Source organism: Bufo bufo, chromosome 3 (genome assembly GCF_905171765.1).
Source record: "Bufo bufo chromosome 3, aBufBuf1.1, whole genome shotgun sequence".
Classification (NCBI taxonomy): domain Eukaryota; kingdom Metazoa; phylum Chordata; class Amphibia; order Anura; family Bufonidae; genus Bufo; species Bufo bufo.
The window spans coordinates 148,287,886-148,307,307 of NC_053391.1; the positions used below are offsets into that span (position 1 = coordinate 148,287,886).

At 41.2% G+C, this 19,422-nt stretch overlaps 1 protein-coding gene across 1 annotated transcript; it reads right to left on the bottom strand.

Moving 5' to 3' along the window:
- Positions 1-6,532: 6,532 nt before the first annotated feature.
- Positions 6,533-18,933, bottom strand: ARX (aristaless related homeobox). Its single transcript, XM_040421824.1, has 5 exons — positions 18,747-18,933; positions 16,743-17,523; positions 15,354-15,399; positions 11,861-12,192; positions 6,533-6,773 (listed from the first exon to the last, which is right to left on the bottom strand). Exons 1-5 carry the CDS (start codon positions 18,931-18,933, stop codon positions 6,533-6,535), a joined length of 1,587 nt encoding a protein of 528 aa, XP_040277758.1.
- Positions 18,934-19,422: the final 489 nt, after the last annotated feature.

Below are 19,422 nucleotides of genomic sequence, written 5' to 3' on the forward strand. Positions count from 1 at the left end.
ACTCTGGCTGAGAAAGCTAATATCTGGCTATGCCGGATACGATAAATTTACTGCAAATGTGAACAAAGTAACTCTGGACAATGCTTGAGCTATGACCACATTTTGCACATACTTTCTCCCCCACAGACATCCTCGGACTGGCCCACAGGGGTACAGATGAATTCCCCGGTGGGCCCCTAGTCTCCCACCCCCTGCACAAGTGGCACATAACACAGTAGACTTACTGCACTACTTACATATATTCAACATATATGATAGAAACTTTTAAATACATAAAGGGAATCAACAAGGTAAAAGAGGAGAGAATATTTAAAAGAAGAAAAACTGCTACAAGAGGACATAGTTTTAAATTAGAAGGGCAAAGGTTTAAAAGTAATATCAGGAAGTATTACTTTACTGAGAGAGTAGTGGATGCATGGAATAGCCTTCCTGCAGAAGTGGTAGCTGCAAATACAGTGAAGGGGTTTAAGCATGCATGGGATAGGCATAAGGCTATCCTTCATATAAGATAGGGCCAGGGGCTATCCATAGTATTCAGTATATTGGGCAGACTAGATGGGCCAAATGGTTCTTATCTGCCGACACATTCTATGTTTCTATGTTTCAATGTACAGCCCCACAACCAGCTTATGTTCATATAAAAAACTTGATAGATTATTAAAGAAAGTCCCCAGTGTGTTATTATAGACACGATCAGAGCTGAGATGTCTCCTAGGTATAGAGGAAATCTAGTCAGTATCTTCTTTTTCCCAGGACTTACCTTCTCAAAGTTGCTACAGGGACTCCCATATTCAATCATCTGGTAGCATCTTGCTTCTGGGTGAGCAGGTAATATTTCAATGTAACCGTACGGTGGGCCCCCAAAATAAATTTTACTGGTGGGCCCTAGGCACCCCAGTCTGACACTGCCCACAGATGCTATAAAAGATCATATTAACAATTCTTTAAAATACCAAGACAGTTATTAATTATTTTTCTTATCAGAATAAGAGTTGAAACTTTTTAGAGTGACATGGTTCTCCACAATTCCTCCATAACTCAAACTTGCATGAAATCTAGGCCTTGTCTGAAGTGCAAGTACATTTTTGATACATAAATCTGAAACTGATGATATTGAACATATTGAGATATTTTGCCTGATGGAGCTGTCAGAGCTTGATGTGGATAATTATGCAGTGTACTGTAAAGTCTAATACTGTTTTGTCATTTTCCACGTGTACAATAACTAATGTGACAATCTCTATACATTTGTTCAATTTTGCTCATACAGTTTTGTAATAAAGGTAAAGGGGGTTATGTATGAAAACTGGAATATAGCGTGCCCGACTGTTGTGGCATACAGCCCCCTTTACTGAACAATGCCAGGTCTCATCTGGTGTTGCTCACCATTACTTTTCAAGCATATGATGTTCATGCTGAAGATGATTGCACTGATACAAGACCCCAAATCAGAGGAAATGACCAATAAAAAATATTATTATAGGTTTGTAATGGCAAAATCTTGTTCTCCATACCGGTGTCAGACTGGGGTTCCTTAGGCCCACCAGAGGAAATAATTCTTGAGGCCTAAATCTTATATCATCAATAAAGTCTAATATTTATTTATTTTTATTTTTTTAACCTAAGAAGGCCCCTGTGGTTGGTGATTGGTTCCAATGGCAGCCAAATTTCTTATTTTTCCTGGACTTTTGGAGCCCACTATGGTATCAGAGCCTGGGCCCACCAGAGGATAATGTGGTAGGCCATTCTGACCCTGCTCCATACATTGATGAGGTTTTATGTGATGAGGTGCGCTATAAGCCCCACAGGTATTAGAGCCCATCTTCTATTCCTCTTGGTGCCAAGGTTGGTTAGCTAAATCAAGTATTTTTTCACAATCTGCACCCTTTCTGTGACTATTGGGTCAGTTCCTCCCCTCCTTACTTTCTAACAAGGCATTAGCCTGCACAGGTTACTACCACTGTATGGACCCTTGTCTGGTCCTCCGACGTGTGCGCTTGAATCCATCTGCTGTGGCACTTCAACGTGTCACATTTGTAGCCATCAACAGGGGGTGTCCTATCTTTTATCCAGATGAAAGAATACAAGAAGATGAATATTGCAAAACTGGCAGACGTCCTAAAAGTTTCTTTTGATTTCCAACACTTGAAGACAGTTTGTTATTTTGGATGGTTTTCAGCTTATGCGACTAAATTAGACCCTAGTGACTTTTTTTCCCAGCAAACAATAAGATCACTTAAAAATAAACTGAACATAAAATAGAACTGATTGCTGCACGGCAGAAAATAGACATTACACAGGCAATAAGCTAGGCAGCCATGGGACTGTCAGGAGAGACAATGATATCTTTCAAGGGAGCAGTGTTTAAAGAGCATAATGTGCCTATATAATTTCCATGTATTGGATATAGCATTTTTTCTGTCCGTTATTCTGTGTCCAAAATGTTTTTCTGTGACATAAAGTACTTCTGTCACAGAATAATATGGCCCTTTTGTTTAATATTGGACACATAAAAGCAGATCCTGTCAACTCTGTCTCGGCAACTAGATCATAAGATGGTTTGATTTGTTAGATCGTTCTCATTTTCCTGGGCTTAAATCTGGTAATGGAGGACCAATTTACTAATATCTTCAATAATGGTTCCGCATGTTTAGCGTGATCTAGATAGACGCCCACTACGTGCCTTCAGGGTGCCATGTGAGCTTGTGATACAGTGGGTCTCATGGTTTTATCTGGTTACATATCATTTTTAAAAAAAGACCAAGCAGGGGCACCATTATGACAGATTTATCATATTATTACACCACGGCACTTTTAATACATGATATCCATTGATTCAGTTCAGGGGCGTGACAAGGACCCATGGGGCCCCACACCACTAAGACCAGCTTCGGTAGCAAGCAGTGGGATAATGCGCACAAAAGTGGAATAATGCGCACAGTGACGTTATGGCACAAGAATAACGTGCACAATGATGTTACAGTAAAGCAATAAGGCTCACAGTGATGTCACAACGGCGTAATACACATGGTGATGTGCGGAAATAAATCAGTGATGGCACAGCACAGAAATAATGCAAAAACATAATGCCCTCTGCCACCGTCCATATACATCACTAACTGTCCTTATGTCTGAGCGGAGATGCCCCCTAGTTACTGGGCCCCATAGCGGCTGCTATGCCTTCTACCTTTTAGTTATGCCTATGATTCAGTTCATGACTATTGAAATATGGCACACCAGTGGAATGATTTGGTCTTCTGTTATATTAAAGAGGACCTGTCATTACTCCTGACATGTCTATCCTTATAACTCTATACTATACTTTTCCTCTGTTATTCCCACTACAATATGAATGAGTACAGTGATAAGGTGTTACCAGTTAGGGTTCTGTCACTGTCCAATCAGACGAGGCCTGACAGTGCAGGGACAGAAATGACTCGGCCCCACAGCAAATTTTTGAATGCCCCCTCCAGAAACTTGGAGACCACCTCCTCCCGTGCCACCCCCCAGTCAAGATGAATCTCTCAGAAGAGGCTCAGCAGCCACTCCGCCTGTTTACTGCAGTGTCTCTGTTGAGGGGGCCCTGACAATAAAATATTTTAATCCTCATCCAGGGGGGGCCCCTTTTGAGTTCACGCCTGCTTCCCCTATAGCTACGCCAGCGAACACACCCCTTTGACAAGGGGGAATGGTAACGCCCACTTGTCAGATTATTTTTACATTTCTAGGAGGAAGGACAGAGGGACAACACACCATAGCATTCTTCGGAAAGATGCTGCAGGAGACTTACTTCATAAGGATCACAAGGATTTACTAAAACTGACATGTAAGGAGAGGTGAAAGGCCTGAGCCAGTGATGGCTAATCTCCGAAACTACAACTCCCAAGATGCACACTTGCTTGGCTGTTCTCAGAACTCCATAGAAATGAATGGAGCATGCTGGGAGTTGTAGTTTCACCACAGCTGACTTGCAGGAGGTTAGCCATCACTGTTATAGGGTATATTTGTATCTTGTCATCCCATTGTAAGCCACATACCATTATTACTATACTTCTTATACATGAAAATACTTCAATGCAAACACAAACTTTTCCATAGAATGTAAATGTCTTCAGGTTTTTCTAAAGGTGTAGCCTTCCTTACAAGGGATATAGGCACAATATAAGACTAAATTATTATTGGAAGATCACCACCAAAGATTTGTCACATATATTAGGCCTTAAATCACATGACAACTGAAACAACGATGATGATGATGGTATTCTAATGATAATACAGAACATTATAATGCACAGTAGACAGCATTAGCAATATTGTTCTACTGATACTTGAATTGTTTTAGTGTGAACAATAAGGTACCCAATGTAGCACCTTTAACGGGGTTGTCCCTCGAAAAAATATTCTGCATGTTTTTAAACCAGCACCTGGATCTGAATACCTTAGCTACTTGCGTGTAATTTAGCATAGCCACTGAGTTATTCAATAAAACATATCTGTATAGCGCCACCTGCTGTTTGTTTGTTTTTTGTTTCTCTGACGACCTCTCTAAGATGGACACACATGCTCGGTTCTATCCTTCTGTTGCCTCCTGAGCTGTCATAGGGAGAGAGCCACAGCAGAAAGGACATGCCCCCTGAACTGCAGCAGAAAAGGCATGCCCCTGAGCACAGCAGAAAGGACATGCCCCCTGAACTGCAGCAGGAAGGGCATGCCCCCTGAGCTGCAGCAGTAAGGACATGCCCCCTGAGCTGCCAACTTGTTATAAATCTAACAGAGCAATTCATGGAGAGAGCTCTGGATCCATGTGAGGTGCTGGGCTGGTTGTAGCTTTGAAGTTTTTAGAGATTGTCGTGTAAAACAGTATATGAGGTGTGTTTTTAATTTTTTGACATTATTCATGAAATAACCACTTTAATGATATATCAGGCCAAGCAGTAAGATTGAAGGGGGTCCTGCGGCTGATGCTGACTCTGTGCCAGTCCCTGATTCGAATGGAAACATATGTGCCTGGGACCAGAGTTAAAGGGCATGTGTCAGTTGGATCATCCCTATTAAACTAGCCATAATGCCTGGTAGGGCTGACCCTGCTGATTGAAAACATACCCTTCTTTCCCCAATGCGTTGCTGTGATGAACCTGGGCTCCACTGCTCTTCTTCCCTGGAGGCCTGTCCCTATCAATCAAATGGAGGGGTAGTGTACAGGGGGCTAAGGCGCACTTAGTGGCTCAGAACCCACTCTTGGTGACCTATTTATCCTTAACGCAGCGATGGATTGGCAGAAGGAAGGTGTCTTTTTATTTATCAGGGTCACCCCTATCAGGTATTATCGCTGGTTTGATACGGTTGATCCTGCTGACAGATGCCCTTTAAGGCCAGAACATGTTTGGGAGCCCAACTGAGGTTAGTGATTGGTGCGTCGTAAGAGTCAATTATGAGACAGTCCCTTTAATGTCACAAAACACACAAAATTAAGTGGAATCAATACTATCCCCTCCATAATAACCGACACTCCTTACACACACACATCATCGTTCACATCCATATGTCAAGGTATATGCATGGCAAAGGCTCCGGCTTTAGTTAAACATGTAGTTGTTTTTTTTTGTTTGTTTTATTCCGAGTGGCGCACTTTCCCCATGGAAAGCCTGGAAAATGATGACAATAAGACAACATTACACAGGTACGGTAGCACTGATTTAAAGGTTTGGAAAGCTCTACAGTTAATAAGTTAAATAAAGGGTTTTTACATAAATATATGTGCTAGGAATCGTGTGGTATCTACAACACAGATAGATTTCTACAGTTTGACAAACTTACAACACTACACTGAGTGCAATTCTTTTATAACATTTCAAATATACAAAGCTCTTTTTCCTTAGTTTTATAACAATGCTATTATGTACAGAATCAGCGATCACAGTTTAGTGACTTCAACAGTCCATAGATCTGACAGTTCATTTCCCTTTGGTTTGGTATAAAAACAAAAAAAAGAACCTTGGTTGGTGTAAGCGAAAGAAAATCATACGATACGGATATACATCTCTTGTAAGTGCACTGACTAGATCATTCAGCTAAGTGGAGTTATTGTATCAATGGAAAGTCCAGCTTTAATGAATAGCATCCTGGCAGAAGCAGGGTTAATTACCCGGTAGAGAAGAGAAGTTAGGGAATGTCCTTGAAATAAAAAAAAATAATAATTTTATAACATACTGAAAAGGACAGAAATAAAACTGGCTTGTTTTTTTTTCTTCTTTTGCTTAACTACAGCAATGCTATGATGTCACAGAGAGCAGGGGCGGGGCTTGGGGGGGGGGGTTCAACAGTGACGTCATACAGTACCAAGGTTGCTGCTCTGGAGCTGCATAATGTAGTACACTCATTATTACTGTGAGACAAGGATGCTCCATGACTCTTCTAGCACAGTCCTATAGTCTCTGGTCCTCGGCTGTGTTCCTTGCCCTCCATTTGGTCTTGCTTTTTTTTTTTTTTCTTTTTTTTTTGGGGGGGGGGGGGGGGGGGAGGGGGGCCGGGTTTAGCAGACCTCTTTCCCTGTGCTGTTCCCGGGGATGATGTTGAGCTGTGTTAGCTGTGCTGCATGCTCTTTAGCTTTGAGCCTGAGGGCTGCTATACTGGACGCCCGCCTGTCCGCTGCAGCTGTGGCTGGGTCTGATAAGCCACCAGATGGCACTGCGCTGTCCACAGCAGGGCTGGGCTGTCTGAGAAGAGCGGCGGCAGTGGAAGCACTAGTCAGGGGAGCCATGGTGGAGAAGAGCCTGCAGAGCAAAGGGATAGTGTGCTCAGAGATAAAGGCAATGTAATATCATGGTGCAGGAAGTACAGAAACATAGAAGATTGACGTCAGAAAAAGACCATCTAGTCTGCCCTTATAATATTATAGGATGGACATGTTTAAATTCACCTTCTCTAGATTTTACAACACGATCAGCAAGTTTTCAATGTAGCCTATTCCATATCCTCCATTCATAGCCACCTGCTGAGGTGTATGGAACGGGGTACAAACAGTAGTCGCAATGAATTACACCACAAAACATATAAAACTAATATTTGTCAACGTCCCATTGTCTGTACGTCATTGTGTAAATATGTTAGTAAATAACCACATTACTGAGCAGAACTATTAAAGCAGCACAAACCCTAAACGGACATCTATAGCTGGAGATAGCCGGACCGAAAAACTCTGCATGCTTTGTTCTGTCCGGTAGTGTTGAGCACGAATATTCGAATAGCGAATTTTTAGCGCGAATATTTAGAATATAGAATTTGCAAATATTTTGAATATAGTGCTAAATATTCGTTATATATCGAATATTCAGCATTTTTCCCCCTCTGAACACGATTCCGCTCTGCTTCTTGCTTGTGGGCCAATGAGAAGGAAGCAATGTCAAGTTCACAACAATACTTAGTGCGCCAAACAGTAATCTGTGGTCAGACCTGCCCAAATGTGAAGTTGCACGTAGCGCGAAAAAATATTCTAATCACTGCCGATTAGCGCAATGGCGAATATATTGGAGCACTTGACTCTATCTGCATATAAAGCTATTGTAATGTTCTGCCGTGCCAACCATTTTCTCCAGTCTCAGGAAACTTCTGCCAGCTTGAAAAATGTAGCCATACTGACCCACGCCTGTATTTTGCGTTACGAATTCGCATTGCGCGATTTTTTTACATTGCCGATTTTTCACGTTCAATAAAATATTCTCGAAATTTGCAAATATATGACGAATATTCTACAAAATATTCGCGAAATATCGCAAATTCGAATATAGCCCCTGTCGCTCATCACTACTGTCCAGCACAGAGACATCTGGTCATGGTGTTCTTGTAATATGTATTGGTGTCACTGTGGTAAGGTTGTAGTTAAAAATGCAAGGGTAGGATTGTAATCATATTGTCATAGTAGGGGATAGACTATCTGTACACATGCCGCAAAAGGGTTTTATCTCGGGGATATTTCTATCTGAAACGCAGTTGTGTCTACAGCAGAATATGGGTAAATTCACACACTACAGATTAACTGCAGACATTTCTGTGGCTACATCTGAATGAGGTGGTTTCTGTAGAATGTGTGGACATTTCTATTTGCTATTGATAAATACACCTTTCAATTTTTTTTTAGCACAAATTAACAAGCTATATGTGAGCATTCTAGGTCTTTTTGGGGTATAATTGGATATCATTTTTGGAAGCCACTTCTTGTATTCTACTTCCTGTTCTACCTCTTTGAACTTCCTCCTTTGTTTGGAGGTTTAGCCCAACAAACAGCCTCAATTGACTTTTTTTTAGTCAGACATCACTGCTCCCAAAAAGAACCCCTTGCCACCTCCTCCATAATAACCCGCTCAGAGCATCACACATTACACTAACCAATGCCATGCTCTTCTGTGGCCAACTTTATCTAGGCCTATCAAGAGAACAACAAAACTGTCATAGTGTTGGCTCCATTCTACACCTACTGTTATAATGAGGATTACCGTGCAGATAGCATAGTCCCCTCACAGCAGCAACAAACTAACAATGGATTACCGATCTAATATTATCTTTGTTGACTGCTACCGAAGGATGTTACTTTGTATTTCATTTTCAATTGTATAGTGCTGCCAAAATGAAAAATGAAAAAAGTCAAAATTCTTTAAAACAAAATAAAAAAAAGTTTTCTTTCTATTTCAATAGTTTGATTGAAGTGTCTCTTTAAAAAAAATGACAGTTCTGATTTTGTAAACTTCTACTGCAATTCTGATGGACATGTTAAATCGTATATGTGCTTGTTGGCTTAAAGAGGTATTGTCTTTCCAGTTTTTCGGAGGTCACATTCTATATTCTTGCATGGGATTGGATGAATTGCAGCTGTATCAAACCATTTCCTAAAAAGTCACCAGACAGGCCCAGTCATTACATCGAATTAGTAGTCTGCATAGAAATGGCTTCCAAATGTCAGGTAGTGATCAATGTTAGGATGCAAACAATTGCATTATATCAAAAAGGTGTATCTATTATTTCTTGCACAATCATTTAAAGGTTTGACATGCAATGTCCCTTCAAGGCTCCACCTTGGGAGCTCAGCTGCCGCTCAATGTCAGTGGCCTTTCTCTAGCTGGAAGTAATACGTTTTTTTTTCCTCTTCAGCTGAACGTCAAATCCCCATCAGCAACCTGGCATCCCGGTTGAATGACAGAAGAGCAATTATACTTTGCTATAGATGTTTTACTGCTCTCCCCACAGAGGCCACCAAAATACAGGTGACAGGCCTAGGAGACACGGGGAGATTTATAGACTCTCCATTAGCCAGGCTTGTGATCATCAGCCTCCTTGCTGTGATATTTGAAGACTCTTGGCTCTGCTACTGAGAGATACTATAGTGTGCGGAGCCGTGAGCTTAGCAAAGACAAGAACGGAGCAGACACTGCACGGCTACCAATGAGAAAAAACACGAAGCAGGGGCATCAATCCATCTGCCGCAGAAAAATAGCTCAACTATGTCTGAAAATATTGCTGGAAGTTCATTTGTAACAGTCTTAAATTTGGACAGCTTAAAACTAGACCAGACAGGTGGAAAGATGCCCCAAACCCATCATAGTGGCTCTCACCTCACTAGACATTTTGGACACTTCCTTAGACCACCTCTTGATTGGCTCAATTTATATCAATGCTTCGCGCCAAATTTTTTGTGCAATTATGACACAATTTGGTGCGCTTTAAGACTCCCTTAAGCCACGCCCCTTTATAGACATATTTCTAAAACAGAAAATGCAAATGTGATCGCACACTACATCCAGCACTCTGCCCTCCATGCTGGACGAGACATTGGTTTATATTTTGGCCAAAGCATAGTAAGCCACTCACCGCGTCAAGGTTGTCTCATGAGTGGTCCCTAACTCTTGTTCCTACCTGTTCATGGGCCATGACAGCCACATAAAATCCAGGGAATGCAGGTCAGCATGCAAGCCAAGTACACTTTGCTTGTAACCCCGTCCGGTGCCATTACAGCTTTCATCGGATCCAGGGATGCAAGTACCAACATGCATGCTGAACCCACCATATACTTCTCCTGGAGCCAGATGGCTAATGGTAGGTTCTATACAAGCAGACTCAGTTTTATACTACATTTGCATTTTCCGTTTGTATATGTATTTCGCCATAGTGATGTGCACCTACAGGCAGGTTGTGCTGACCCAACCCCTTATATTTCTAAAACATCTGAAGTTCAAAAAGTGTTGAAAAAGCCTAATAAATAAAAGACAACAAGGCCTGTATGCAACTTTACGCTGCAGATTCAGCCCAAATTCTGGTGCATTCAGCTTAGTAAATCTCCCTTAGGGCTCATGCACACAAACGTATTTTCTTTCCATGTCTCTTTCCGTTTTTTTTTGCGGACCGTATACAGAACCATTCATTTCAATGGGCCCGCAAAAAAAAACAGAAGGTACTCCGTGTGCATTCCGTTTCTGTATGTCCGTATTTCCGTTCCGCAAAAAATTAGAACATGTCCTATTATTGTCCGCATTACGGACAAGGATAGTACAGTTCTATTAGGGGCCAGCTGTTCCGTGCACACGGACGTTATACTTATTTTTTGCGGATCCATTTTTGCGGACCGCAAAATACATACGGTGGTGTGCATGAGGCCAATATTGTATAAATATAACAATCTTTAGTAGATCATTCCCTCTTATACAGAGAGCTGGGGGGGGGGTCATCTCCAAGGAAAAGGTATGTAGCACTATATTTACACACTAGGCCACGCACAGGCTTTTCCCTTAGTTAAAATGTATAAAACCATTGTCATTTATTGAAATGTTGCAGGGACCATCCCATCGCAACAAAACCAAATGTGATGGAGAAGAGTCACTATCTCTATGAGAGCCTCGCTGTCCTCACTGCACCATATATTGGGCTATGGACCTCAGATATCAGACAGAGAGACAACTGATGACCCATGGCCTGGTGGGTAATGAGCTGGTAGAGCTCTTCCAAAAAGACCAGGGAGGATGTGTCCTTCAAAAATGAGCTTCACTAATTGAGATGGAACTTTTACCCATTTCCTGAGAACATCCCGTTATCAGCAGGAGTGTATGGGAAACAGGGACATTGGTGTGTGCCACCAGAGGAGCCACTGCTTGGCCTCCAGTCTGCCTTCTCTCTGTATCAGCTGATGACTGATAGGAAGGCCAGTAAGTTATCTGCCCTCAGGATATGTCCTTTATCCCACATATCTCCAAAACCCAGAAACATCTCCACAAATCTGTATGTGAATGTTATTAGAAGCAGGCCACAAAATATGACCATGGATGGAATATTGTAACCATAACTGTGGAATGGGATGTAGCTAAAGGAATATTCTGGGTATGTATTCTCCATAGGTGGCTGCCTGGGTGGCTTCCCTTGTTTTCACTGATGGAACAGTATTAGAGTTTTATCAAGCTTTATTTTGTAGACTGCACTCAATAAATGAACTTGTAGGGACTCAAGGGGATAAATGATAGATAGAAAGACAGATCGATCTTAGAGGAGAGAGATGAAGATGTTCCTTTGGGCCTTGTCATGGTTGCTGCCAGCCTTGGGCTGTAGGTCAGTTAATGGGGGGGGGGGGGGGGGGGCAGTGGACACCACTGTATCTATAATTAGTCGCCCCCATTCATTCTTCACTACAATAATCCTTCACAAATCTTTTAGAAAATAAGCTGATAGTTTGGAAGCAACAATGTAACCTGTGAGGCTGGTAGGTCCCTACATGAACTATTTGACTTGCATGAGAGAGCGTTATTGAGGAATAAATAAGTACATTCAGTGACGTCACCCTGCCTTCCTGACGTCATCTAATGCAGTCCTATGACGTATTTACCTGCCGAATGCGGGGCTGATGAAGGCCGGGTGCCGGAACACAGCCGCCCCCAGGAAAGTGCTGAGTCCTAGTGGGGTGCCGCCGGGGGATAACGACGTGGAGCCGTGCGGGGGAGGTAGACTGGGGAAGGCGGCGGCGGCGGCGGCCGCCGCAGCGGCGGTCCAGGCAGAGTCCAAGGCATGGTGGTGCGGGGGGAACGGGCTGGCATCTAGGTATGGGCTCAGCGGGTGACTGCCAGACAGCGGGCCCGGGAAGGGCAGGCCCGGGGCGTGGGTCTGGGCGCCCGCCTTTTCCCTCTTCCTCCATTTGGCTCTTCGGTTCTGAAACCAAACCTGAGAGACAGAGAAGACCACCTTATTGATAGACCCATCTGCTGCGACTTGTAGTTCTACTTCATATCTAGTACATTACACACAGTACATATATTATATATATTTTATATATAGAACTAGAAGAAGCAGCACACCACTAAATGCACTAAGACACAAACGGTGAATATGTGAAAAAGTAAAAAGTACTGCACACACACATATATATAAACAGTGTATAAATACTGTAATATATATATATATATATATATATATATATATATACATATATACATATATATATATATATATATACACACAGTAAAATACACACAGCATGTATATATATATATATCGTGAGATGTACTACATAGGATGCCTGCAGCAGGACGGCAGCTGTAGTATAGATATAGGGAATAGAATGGGGATGTAGTATATTACAGGACATGCGAGGAGCTATTTCTCGCCTGATTAGCAGAGAGCCGTGTACACTGCAGGTGATCAGATCCTGCTGCACTGCACACTAATGGCGGGGACTGGGCTGATGAGGAGGCAGCACCCGGCTACACACAGAATATATATATATATATATATATATATATATATATATATAAGATTCACACACAGACTATATATATTTATATTTCATACACAGACTATATATATATATATATATATATATATATATAAATATATATAATATGTATATACAGGATTCACACCCAGACATATTCATATATATATATATTATACACACACAGATATAATGAATATGTCTCTGTATCAGGCTCCCAGGTAATTTGTATTAACTCTACTATGCTATATAACATATATGTAAGTAAACACAATCCTTATAAAAACACACAAACCAATCTTAATAAACAGGTAGATACATAGATAAATAAATGATAGATAGATAGATAGATAGATAGATAGATAGATAGATAACTAGATAGACATGAGATAAATAGATTATAGATGGATAGATATTAGATAGATAGATAATAGATAGATACTTTAGATAGATAGACAGATATATAATAGATAGTTATATAGATACTTGATAGATAAATAGATAGATAACGAGATAGACATGAGATAAATAGATTATAGATGGATAGATAATAGATAGATACTTTAGACAGACAGATAGATAATAGATAGATGATAGATAATGAAGTTCTAGTAGACTACATAGTTGTATTGAAAGCCCCATCCCCCGGTCAGCACCCTGTATACAGACAGTCCTGTACTGGTGTCGGGCAGATGACAGGAAGGTGATCACCTATGAAACCTGCTCGTAAATCCCCCATTACCGCTCTATAAACGCCATGCTGCTCTCTGCCGCCTGTCATCAGTGGTCCTTTATGGGGCTGTGTGCACACAGGGCGGCAGGATCGCCCTCACCTGCTCGGCATGCCGCTAGCCTGAGAGATGGCTCTGGATTTATTATATTCCTATTATTTTCTAGCTGTTTCGTTGTACTGTTTCCACCCGTTAGTCCCGTTGGATTACAATTTAAATAAGTATGAAATAATAAAAGAAAAAACAACGAAAATAAACCCGAAATAAATATATTCTAGAATTCCGTTGTTTTATATTTTTCCTACTTTCTACCAAACTGTAGGGACATAATGGTTTGTTGCAGCCGGAAATCTAACTGAAATTGCACATTTCTGATGGGATTTTGCGAGCGCCAATAGCCGACATGTCTGCCATAAATATTCATCTGCAGATCATTTTCTCTGTATCACATGCGGCATTTGTCAGTATGTGGCCCCTAGTTAGGAGCACCCACGGGGGCTGGCAGGGGCCATTCAGCGCCCCCTGGAATAGTATTTGGTGGTCCTCTCCAGTGATAGAGGACTTTCCCACGACTTGTCCCCCTGGTGCCAGCTCCACTCACTTTACTGTCACATCCCTGTTTGACAATGGAGAAATGTGTCAACAAAAAGAGGGGGCCCTGCCGCCCCCCACCTAATGCTGGAAGCTGTTGTGTATTAAATGAGCCATATGGAATTTATGAGGCTTTATCAGCCCTGATTGTACCAGTAAAGTGATTTGCTCGGAGACATCTGCTTAGTGTTGGCAATCAGGGCATCCCAATGTTTATCGTCTCTGTGGTTCTGAGCCCTGGCTCAGGATATGGAGAGCAAACACCTCTAATAGCATTGCACTCACTCCCAGGGCAGCCATTAGATCAATGCTATCACAAAAATGGCAAATCAAATAGCATTAGCCAGCTCCTTGGGCAAATCAAACAGCCCTCTGCCATGAAATAGCCCTGTTTGCTCTAGCACTAAGTGTGCTTTTATGGAGCCCGATTGGAGGCTTCATCACAGCCAAATACCTGCCTGGAGCTCAGCACAGTTGTCTATAACAACCAGGTCTCCATTCAGAGGTACCATGGGCTGGCACCACTCATGCCACCTGCCCTCCTCCACCTACCCCAAGCATCATTCATGGGCACTATGGTGTTCTGCCGGGGCTTCCTCCCCAGTGGCCTTCACACTTATCAGAGGTGGAATGTAATAATTGCACCTTGTTTGATTAATTAATTCCTGGACTCAGGGGAGATTGATTTGTTTTCAGTGTAGCATTTACATGGTGATTGCAGCACCAGTGACATTGGGGCTTCTATAAATAGGCTGTAAAGGGCATGCATGTGTAAAGGAGAAGCTGGAGATGATAGGGGTAGATAGATAGATATTAGATAGATAGATAGATAGATAGATAGATAGATAGATAGATAGATAGATAGATATTAGATAGATAGATAGATATTAGATAGATAGATAGATAGATAAATAGATAGATAGATATTAGATAGATAGATAGATAGATATTAGATAGATAGATAGATAGATAAATAGATAGATAGATAAATAGATAGATATTAGATAGATAGATATTAGATAAATAGATAGATAGATAGATATTAGATAGATAAATATTAGATAAATAGATAGATAGATATTAGATAGATAGATAGATAGATAGATAGATAGATATGAGAGAGAGAGAGAGAGAGATAGATATATAGATAATAGATAGATAATAGATAGATAGATAGATAGATAGATAGATAGATAGATAATAGATAGATAGATAGATAGATAGATAGATAGATAGATAGATAAATATATATTGTCCTAAGAGAACCAGACCCTCACAACCAGACTCACCTGTACTCTGGCTTCAGTCAAATCCAGGCGCATGGCTAGCTCCTCTCTTCATGAACACAAAAGTGAATAAGACATAGTATCAGACATTATACAAAACTGGCTTCATACAGTCCATAAAACAAAGCTACCAGTGTTACTATTACTAATACTAGAAATAATATGATAACAAATAATAAATATATGTATATTATATACTTTTACAAAATATTGCAATGCAAGTAGGCAATTGCTTTTAATACCCAATGCACACAAAATGTGTATATAAATATTCTTTCATGCTTGCGTTCATTTGTTTTTATTACCATTTTTATATTTCAGTTATTTATGTGTCTAAATCCTAATAAGCTTTCTAACGTTTGCTTGATCTGGAGGTTATAATTATTTAATTGGAACTAGTGCCTACGATTGATATAATACCATTCCAACTTTAAGATTTGCTTTTAAAGAAAGAAAGAAAGAAAAGAAGAATGAAAAAAAAATATATATTATTATTTACTCATGATGGATAATATAATGTTCTGCATAAGTTGTCCAAAAAAAGTTAGAGTTTTAGCCACTTTTTAATTGTAATTAGGGAAATATATAAAAAATAAAATAAATGAACTGAAGCTAATTATTGTGATGCCAGAATGCTTCAGTTTGCGTCCAGTGAGGTATTTTTGTCTTTTGTCAGCAAGACAATTTTTTTTTTGTATTTTCTGTGCTTTTTAGTATTTCGGAATAAGCAGAGATTCCAAACTAATTGAAGAAATGAATTTTTTTTTCTCAATATACATGTGTATGTATCTTGTATCTGTCTCTCTTTCTGCTATCTATCTATCTATCTATCTATCTATCTATCTATCTATCTATCTATCTATCTATCTATCTATCTATCGTGTTCTTTGTACTGTCACTGTAGTCGCCACTGGAATAAATGACAATGATCAGGTGTCCTGGGAAGGCTCTGGCTACTGATCTGGAGGTGAGGCTCGCCTATCCGCACACAATGTAACTAATCTGAGGCATCGCTGACATGAGGGATATAAATACATTGGGCAGTGGTGAGAGGAACATCACCCTACTCTGGGAATTACAAACATTACCGGGCTGTGGGTGACTCTGATAATAAAAATAGGAGACCCAGGCAAGTAAATGTCATTTAAAAGCAGGCTGGGAATGACATGTTATGGTAATAATAAACTAGAAGTTAACATTAGTCCAATTATTAAAGACAATTATTATAAAATAAATAAATACATAAAATATTCTGTACGGGGACAACTGTCTGATTTCTGCAGACACGGTAGAGGGGCACAGACTTCTTATACTTTACACAGACACTGTTAATGCACTGGCACTCACTTGCACCCCCTTCCCCAGCCACCTAATAAACCCCTATGAAGATACCTTGTGAAGACATCCGGGTAGTGGGTCTTTTGGAAAGCCCTTTCTAGTTCTTCTAGCTGGTAGCTGGTGAAGGTGGTTCTATACCTCCTCTGTTTCCTCTTTAGCATGCCCTCCTCTGAATCACTTCCAGCAGACAGGCACACACTGTCCTCACCATCTTTACCATCAGCATCTGAAGTATGAAGTAGAAGTTCCTCCTTAGGAGACATGTCTCCATCAGGTCCACAACCTGCTTGCTGTTGTTGTTGTTGTTGCTGCTGTTGTTGGAATTGTGGGTGCTGCTCCTTCAGGAGTCCTCTGTTGGGATTGTTGCTGGTGTTATTACTGCTGTGCTGCTTGTCTGGTTCATCTTCTTCATCCTCATCTTCTTCATCATCCTCGTCTTCCTCATCTTCCTCTTCCTCCTCTGTTGGATTTTGGGATATTACTCCCAGTCTGTCCTGCAGAGAGGCACCGGTCTGGAGTGGCTGCTGTAGACCATCAGGACTGCTCTGGTCTTCTCGCAGCAGGGGGGCGCTATTTTCTCTATAGGACTTGCTCCGGCTGATGCTGACCTGTGGGGCCTGGCTGATCTTCAGGCTGTGGTTCTCCCAGCTGCTTTCCCCTGCACTCCCAAGTAGTAGCAGCCGATCAGGCTTATCCGACCTGGGCACTGCTGACCTGGCATCAGGCAGAGTCTGAATATGCAGCCGCCCAGCTGCCCCCACCGGACCATATAGCCTTCTCAGTTTAGGAGGTAGATGCAGCTCAGCATCAAAACTAGAGTTGTTCTTTGGAGAACCTTCAGGGCGTCGGGAAAAGACAGAAGAAGAAAAGTGATTACACCATGATATCATGGATTTATTATGTAGCAGATCTAAATCTTATACTGTAAACACACAAGGAAGAAGATGGGATGTAGTGTTAAAATGACCATGAAGAACTATGAGATGATGCCCTCAGCTATCTCTACTCCTCTGATGTAAAGATAACAATTTAGCACCACACACCCACTATAGTAGAGCCATTCTCCTGTGCACTAGATTGAATGGTGCAGTTAACATCACACATTCTGGTAATTGGATGCCTCTGGAAACGCTCTAATTACTGTCAACAAGGAATTTCAACACATGTACAAGTAGATTTCACCTCTAGCCCTCCGTATGTTTATTAAAGCCACAACTGAAGGGATACAGTTACATAGGCACGTTACTGAGAGCAGGAGATGGCGGCTCAGGGCTCTGGAGATGGAGGTGGCAGACTGGAACTTGTGGTATCAACCAGGCATGGACCAAAAGTGGAAGCTTTCAGACATATCAAGTGTGAGAAATATTATATGATGAACAATAACTCCATCCTTACATTGAATTGAACATTGAAAAGTGGTAAATTTTCCTCTACAGTCTGCATATAAATGTAGAATTAAATCAAATTATTATTTTTATAAAACGGAAAAATATATAATATTTCTATTTAAATATATCTATCGATCTATCCATCTCACATCTATGTATCCATTTGATATCTATCGAATCATATATTTCTGTATTTATTAGTTTATTTATTTACTACAATAACTAATATTTGGATATATTGCAACACAATTTAAAATGTTTTTTAGAGATGTACCGGTATATGAATAATGATAATAATAATAATAATAATAATAATAATTGTGTTCTTGCTGAAAAGAAAGCCATTTTTGCCTTTATTTGCATCAAAGGCCGATATCAATATTTCAGCCTAAAATGGCCATAACAGCTTGAAGTAATAATAGCAATAATAAGAGTAATAATATTAACAATAATAAGAACCAAATAAATAATACCCACACATTCTTAATTCCATAGATTTTTACAATTTGTGGAATTTTAGAAACGACCATTATGTAGTATTAAAAAGTAAGTGCATTTCATATGCTCCTTGTCAGTGTCTTAGAGTTGGCAAAGTTGCCTTCATTTGACGGCATAAGCTGAGCACGCAGGCCTGCAGCATGGTAGGTGAAGATCTCGGTTCTTTTCTTACCTTCCAAACTTTTCTCCTGGTCAGTCCTGGCAGTGAGTGGTGGCAGGCTCTGGGTGCCCAGCAGCCTCATCTTGCAGGGGCTCCTCCTGCCCAGGATGCTGTCTATGCAGTATGAGGAGAGCAGGGTGGGGGATTTGCTCTTGCACTCCGGCCTCTCACTTGCTTCCTCATGATACTGGCTGCTCATGGTTGGGCTCTTCCTCTCTGTGCTGCTGCTGGCTGTCAGGGTGCTGTCTGTAAGGGTGCTGGCTGTGGCTGCTGTCACTGAGTATGATGAGAGTGTGTTCAGGATCCCAGATCCACATCAGTCCCCTGTCCCCCCTGTTCCTGATCAGGGCAGCAGGCAGTAGTGAAGTGCACAGCTCAGCTCCTGAGCCCCTCTCCTCCACGTGTTACTCAGAGCTACTGGATTGGCTCAGGCACTCCCTGCTACTCTTCATACACAGATTAGCCAATGGTTGGCACCAAAGCCTGGACTGGAGCCCCTCATTACCATGGATTCATCTGCTGCCAATACATTATGATAGACCAGGTTCAATGCTCTCATCCAAAGGGCACAGCGCTGAGATGAGAAATGGCTGGGGACATCATCTCTTATTTTATACATTTCATCTATGCAACATAGTATATTGCTGCTCCAAATCCCATAGACACAAGGTAACCAGCAATACACACA